Source organism: Acanthisitta chloris, unplaced genomic scaffold (genome assembly GCF_000695815.1).
Source record: "Acanthisitta chloris isolate BGI_N310 unplaced genomic scaffold, ASM69581v1 scaffold4036, whole genome shotgun sequence".
Lineage (NCBI taxonomy): Eukaryota > Metazoa > Chordata > Aves > Passeriformes > Acanthisittidae > Acanthisitta > Acanthisitta chloris.
In genome coordinates this window covers 1-6,428 of record NW_008677452.1, presented here as the reverse complement: position 1 = coordinate 6,428, position 6,428 = coordinate 1, and the positions used below count along the sequence as shown (strand labels likewise).

The window sequence follows — 6,428 nt, the reverse complement described above, 5'->3', positions numbered from 1 at the left end:
CCCACTGCTGCAGGCTCCAGGCCCGCTGGGATGTACTGTCTTCCCTGCAGGATGGATGGCAGGTGTACTGCAGGTATTTAGGGGACAGAGAGAGCATTTGCTGCATCTGGATCCCATGCTCTAGTACAAGCTTGGGTCTGGGAGCCACCTATGCTACAGACATGGCCTCTGGCCAGTGCTTCCTGCAGCAGGCACCGAGGATGGGGGACCACCATGGACTGGGAACCCACCACCCAGCCCTGGAGCAGAGCCCTGCAGCCAGGAGTGAGCAGTGAAGCAGGTAGGTTTGTTCCTGCTCCCCAGCCCCTGCCCTCCCTGGCTCCAAGGAGGGAGCAGGCTGCAGCACCTCAGTGTCACCAGCAGGAAGGACCAGCCTCCGAACAGAACAACCACTGGGACAAGACAAGACGGAAGTGCCAAAACATGCACACTCATACAGGGACACGCACACACGTACGTGGGGTGGGAGAGCAGGTGAGACACACACTTACTGGAACTGCTCTCGCTGTCACTGGTGTTTGATGTCACGCCCTCTGCAAAGCAACCAGAGAGATCCCCTTCAGAAGGAGCATGGGTGGGAGGCATGGGGGCATCCTGGCTGTCACCAGCACTACTGACCCAAGCCAGGGCAGCACTAGCCACCCAAAAAATCTGTATCCCAGCACCCACTGGGACGAGACTGAGTTGCATGGGCAAGGGCGGCATCTTTCACCCTTTGCTGGGAAACCAGGGACATGCAGAGGGATGCTTGGCTACTCTGGGAGAAGGTAGGGATGCCAGGGGGGTCGGCCTGGCAGGTGTGGGCAGATGTGAGGGCTTCCCAGGCTGAGGGAAGGTGGAGTGCATGGGGACGAGGATGCTGGCAGGGGGAGAAGGTGCAGCATGCACACAGTGGGCAGGGGAGGGCACGGCTCCACGCCGGCACAGGGATGGGGGAGCCTACCTCTGGGGACAGGGCTGGGATGCACAGAGACAAGACAGTGACAGAACGGGACAGAATTTGGGGCTTTGCTTGCTCAGGCTGATCCTAGTGCTGTGACCACCCCACAGAGGCTTGCTGGCCACTGCCTGCCCCAGTTGGGCTCTGCAGAGCTTGGCAGGGTACTCATGCCCATCTGGGAGGGCCATGGGGCTCCCATCATTGTTTTGCAGCTCTAGGTATGTGGTAACCCAGAGAAAGGAGGGAATGCTTCAAAATACTGTCACTCACTCCCACTCATAGTGGGCCTATTGTGGTCATGGCCACCTCCCACCCACACTGGCAGTGGCTCCAAGTGCTAAAGCAACAAGCCCAGCTAAGAGCAGGAAGAAGAGGATGAGGAGGTACAGCTCATCCTGGGTGCAGCAGGCAGTCCTCAGCTGAGTGCACTTAGAGGGCATGGCCAACACCCCCAAGCAAACTCTCCCATCCCACCCCACGTGCAGCACTGGCACCTCAAGCCCCACAGCCTCCACCGGCAGATGTGGGTTCCCTGGCAGTGGAGCAGCACCCGTGGAGCTCCTCCTGCCCCACACCCAGAGAAGCACAGCTGCCCCTGGCCACAGCCAGGCCACTCCCCAGGCACCACCAGCCACAGAAAGGGAACAATGTGCATTGGAATTCAACTTACTCAGGTTCTTTGCTCCATAATAATCGTCACTTAACCCAGGGAAGTCCTGATTTCACAGACAGCAAGAAAGGGGAAAGGGGGAGAGAAGAGAGCGCAGGAGAGGGGAGTCAGAGGGATGGAGGAGACAGAGCCAGACCAGCATTAGTGACAGGAGTGCAGAACAGCCCAGAGCTGCAACTGCAAGTGAGGTTAAATGTTTTCAGAGCTGATGCCATCAGCCCACGGCCAATGTCTTGCCTTGTGCAGCTGCACCCCCCCACCGAGCTCACCCTCTCTGCCAGAGCCCCCAAGGGCCACCCTGGGTTTGGGGAGGGCAGGGCAGCCACGGCAACACTGAGCAGTTGCAGCCCCAAGCTGCGGACATAGGGGGCTGAGGGGCTTCGTCCACTGGCAGGGCACAGTGGCTCTGTACTTCCCCAGCACAGCCTGGGCACACTGGGGCCAGGCACAGCACAGCCAGTCCTCGAACACCTGGCAGGGGGATATATTTTCCCCCATCTGTGAGTGTCACCTGCCCACACTGCAGTGCCTGCACGGCCTGTGGAAACGTGGGGCAGGGGGACCCCACTGCAAGCTGGGATGGACAGTGGCAGAGCACAGGCAAGGAGCTGGCTGCGGATCCATGACACAGGCTGGGAAACAGTGTGGCCTGCCCCATCCCCAAGCTGTGTGTCACTTCACTGTAGGGCTGGCAAAAGCAGGGCCCCAACAAGCCCCCAGCTTCAGCATGGAGCCATCTAGAGCCCAGCCATGTCCAGGCACTATGAGATACCCAGACACACAGACATAGCCTTCAGCACAGTCCAGTGGCTTGTGCTGGCTGTTAAGATCACTGGAAGCTAGCACCAGCCTGGCATGGGCAGCACAGGGATGCAGACAGCCTCCAGAACAGCCCTGCAGCAACCTCCTACCTCTGTATCACACCCAAGACAGCTCAGAGGCGAGGGGATGTGCCTGCTACACTGGCACTGGGGCCCAGACAGTGCTCTGCCTTGTCACTTCCTGAGGTGAGCACTGTTGCTTTGTCTGGATGCTCCCGAAGGATGCAGTTTATCATCTAGAAGGTGTGAGGGCTGTGTTTGGTGAGCAGCTCCAGGGCTGCCCGCATCAGGGTTTGGGGCAACAAGCTGAATGTCCTACCTTTTCTGGGAGTCCCTAGGGTGCTGTAGGTGAGACCCCCAATGCCTGCAGCCAGCTACCAAAGATGTGCCTCAATCATGAGTGGGCAGTTGCTCTACCAGTGAGCTCCCCTGTGTCCACACAGTTTATCTGGCTGGAAGGGCTCTCAGGTGGGAATATGGAGCTGCAAGTCACTTCTAGGGGAGATGGAGCTGGGGCCTCCCTAGCCCCTCAGCCCTCACAGGGACAGAAGCTCTGCAGGAGGTAGTTAGCCCCTCGCTTGGAGGGAAGCAGCCCTTGGCAGGCAGAGGGAGGGAGCAGAGCCCACAGCAAAAGTGGGGAGAGCAGGGGGAGGCAGAGCAGGGAGTTAGGTGGGTGTAAAGTTGGATGAAAAGGATGAAGACATTGAACATGAGAGAAAGGAAGAGAGTGCCAGCCTAAAGCTGTTGCTTTAGTTTTGAGTTCTGGTTCCTCCCTAACTGCTGGCCCAACTGTGGAGCACAGACTCCAGCACAGGCAGATGCCAGGATCTCCAGCTACAAGAATGTGCTGGATCTCTCCCCTCAAGGCAGAGGACCTGAGGTTTGCAGGCTTGCCCTCTCTGGCCAGCTGCTACTTACGTTCCTGTCCGCTGCTCTCCTGGGCCAGGTTCTCTTTGCTCTTGTAAAATGGAAACTTTCGAGAGAGGCGAAAACTCTTTTTACGTTTCGTTTTGATCGACTGAAGAACATGGAGATGGAAGGGAGGACAGAAAAAACAATGGTGTTTAACACATGTGGGGGAAAATTAAAATGAAGAGACAATGAGGAGCTGTGTCAGGGCAGTTACCCTCAAATGAAATCATGGAGATTACGTGAAAACTGTAATGCAGGAAAAAAATTAAGCATGGAGAAAAACATGTGGAAGGAATGCTGGGAAGCTGAGGGGGCAATCAGCAGCTCTGCAGGGGTAGCTAGGCCATTCTTCCTTCCTTGTCCACATGCTAAGGTGTGAGGGCAGCTACCTTCATGAGCTGCCTGCAGGCAGCTCCCAGGCACAGGCTGTGGTGGGATGGGCTCTGCTACTCAACCATTCCAACCAGGAGTCCTTCCCCAGAACTTTCACACCATCCTGGGTTTCTCTGCTCAGTCCCTGCACAGCCATGAGGGTTTGTGTCAAGCATATGTGGGTCTGGGGCACCTCCAGTCACACTTCTCTTTGCTTTGGGATTGTTCTGGCTGCCCACAGGGAGCTCTGGCTGCTAGGACTCATCCTGCCCTTGCTAGTTACCAGCTCCAGGTGCCCTGCTGAGCTACATATTGGCACTTACCCTGTTGGACTCAATCATGCCAGTCCTGGCATGGAACTTCACTGTTTTCAATCGTGCTCTCTCCTTCTTTTCCACCCTGATCAGAAGTTAAAGGGAAGAAAGAGTTGTTAGTCCCTTGCATGTGCTCTCCATGCTGCCCATATGGCTCCTCAGGCAGCTCTGGGCACCCTCAGGTGGTTGGCAAAGGGCAGCTCCTTCCCAGGAAGGGACAGATGTGGAGCTGTCTGCTCAGGGTCTGGCCCAGCCCAGTGTCTGCAGAAGCAAGAGAGGGGGCAAGCCAGCCTTCCCGAGAGGGATGGAGGACAGACATGAGGCTGGCTTTGCTGACCTGGGCAGATTGACGGAGGGCACAAAGAACAGTCCACAGTCACTGCTATGACTTTGCTCTCATTTAGAGCCCCAGATTAGCTAATACCAACTCTCCATCCCCACAGGGACTACAGAGGGGCTGAGCAATCCTGTTCTCACCTGAAGTCCCACCCAGCTTTGTAGAACACTTTCCTAGGGAGATCTGCACACAGCCCCAGCATGCAACCGAGGTGCCCTGCATGCTGCACAGCCACAGAGGCACAGGGGGACTGGGACCACAAGGAGATCCCAGCTTGAACAGAGCCCTGAGGGCTACAGGGCTCATGGACATTGGGGAGCTCCAGGAAGCACCATCTGAGACAGCTCCTGCAGACACTCACCTCTTCTTGCTGGGGATGACACCAATCTGCTCACTCTCGCCATGGGGTGTGACAAGCCTGGCCTGCCACCACTCATCATCAGAGGCATTGATGACGTGCAGGATATCTCCGTAGGAGAAGCTGAGCCCCTGGCTGGGCAAGCAACTGTCCCGAGTCCGGTCATAGTCAAACAGGGCTCTGGGGAGGAACAGAGAGGAGTGATGCCTTCTCTGAGCATGGCCAGGCAGCAAGGGCAGCAGCACTGCCGACCTCCTGGGGCACTGCCACCTTCATACCTTAAAGGATTTAAACCCAAACTCTGCCAAAGCGAGTGGTGCTGTTAGCCACCAGCACACCCCTCCGCTGGCAGGCTTGGCACAGACCCTGAAGAGTGCAATGCTGAATAGTGTTGGACCAAAACAACTCACTCCCGACCTCAGCTGCAGGAGGCTTGTTACCCACAGATGCATTGAAGGTGTCTGTGGTTAGCAAGTAGGTGTGGCTCATAGCAGCAGCATGCAGGAGGGCTGCTTGAGCAGGGAGGCTGGACCAGATCACCCACTGTGGCATCTTCCAGCCTAACTGATTCTGTACTCCCCAGCATCCCTCCATGGCTGCAGGGCCAAGGAGCAGGATGGACAACATCAGACCCCACTGCTGGTGGGTGGCTGCACAGGCAGAGACCACCAGGTGCTTTGAGCATGCACTTGATTTACCTACAGAGGCATATTAGTCCAGAGCCTGTGAAACAGGAATGCATCTGAGGGTGTATCTGCTTCCACAACTGATCCTTTTCATGCTCCTAAATACCTCCCCCGTGAACAGTTTATTTAGTTCAAAATTATCTTCAATATTAAACTAGCTAGCCATAGAAAAGATTTTTTTTAACTAGAGGAGCATTAATACTTTTCCTGCACATGCTTAACCGCATGCAGCACTGCAGCTCATACCCAGAAGCTGCTCTCAGTTCTTTCATATGCAACTCATTCTACTAATATCAGATCTCAAACAGTATCTGCTCTGATGCATCAACTTTGCAACAAACCAAGCCAAGGGAAGAGTCACTATAAGTCCCACCGCCAGCAGCACAACCTCTGTGTTTGCTCCTGGGACACTGGCCCCACTAGCTCCCCAGTCCAACACGAGCACAGGCACTGCAAATGCTGGCTGGCTGCTGGTTTAATCCTAACACTAACATGACTTCCTCAACCAGGAGAGATGTCCTCTGCCCTGCTCATTACCCTCTTCACTGTGGGCATTCTGAAAGGGGTCTAAAAGCAAATGGTAAGGGTAAGGGACCATGCGACAGAGCTGGGAGGGCACTTCTGCCAGGGGAGTGCTGGGCTATGAAACCTTTCAGGATACTTAGGACCGGGTCTTGAATGGGGAGGAGAAGAGGGGCTACCCCACAGCTTAAGGGAGAGCTCTTTGGGACAAGCCCCAGTGCATCCAGATACATTCAGCAACCAGGTCAGTTCTCCTTTCTCAGCTTGCTCAGGGCTGGGGCAGCTCTCACGTTTAGTCCCTCTGCGTATCAACACGGCACACCGGAGCCAGCAGCAAAGCCCCGGCGGGTGCTTTGGCAGGACGTAAGCAAGCCTTGCAGGCAGCTCTTTTTTTTTGTGGCTGGCAGGCTGCTGCGAGGCCAGTGCCGCTGGCCAAGGCCCCGGGGAACTGGTCAGGCCGGTTCCCGAAGCGCGGCAGGCTGCGAGGAGCCCTGCC

At 56.3% G+C, this 6,428-nt stretch overlaps 1 protein-coding gene across 1 annotated transcript in view; it reads right to left on the bottom strand.

The window, feature by feature from the left end:
• The window catches only part of LOC103803916 (disks large homolog 3-like), a gene marked incomplete at its 5' end in the record, with an annotated part of 10,312 nt that extends 5,408 nt beyond the window's left edge, over positions 1-4,904 (bottom strand). Inside the window, 4 exons of the mRNA XM_009076497.1 lie at positions 492-533; positions 3,350-3,449; positions 4,039-4,114; positions 4,728-4,904. Of these exons, the coding sequence (XP_009074745.1) occupies positions 492-533; positions 3,350-3,449; positions 4,039-4,114; positions 4,728-4,904 (395 nt within the window). The remainder of the gene's footprint in view (positions 1-491; positions 534-3,349; positions 3,450-4,038; positions 4,115-4,727) is intronic.
• Between the last annotated feature and the right edge of the window lie 1,524 nt (positions 4,905-6,428).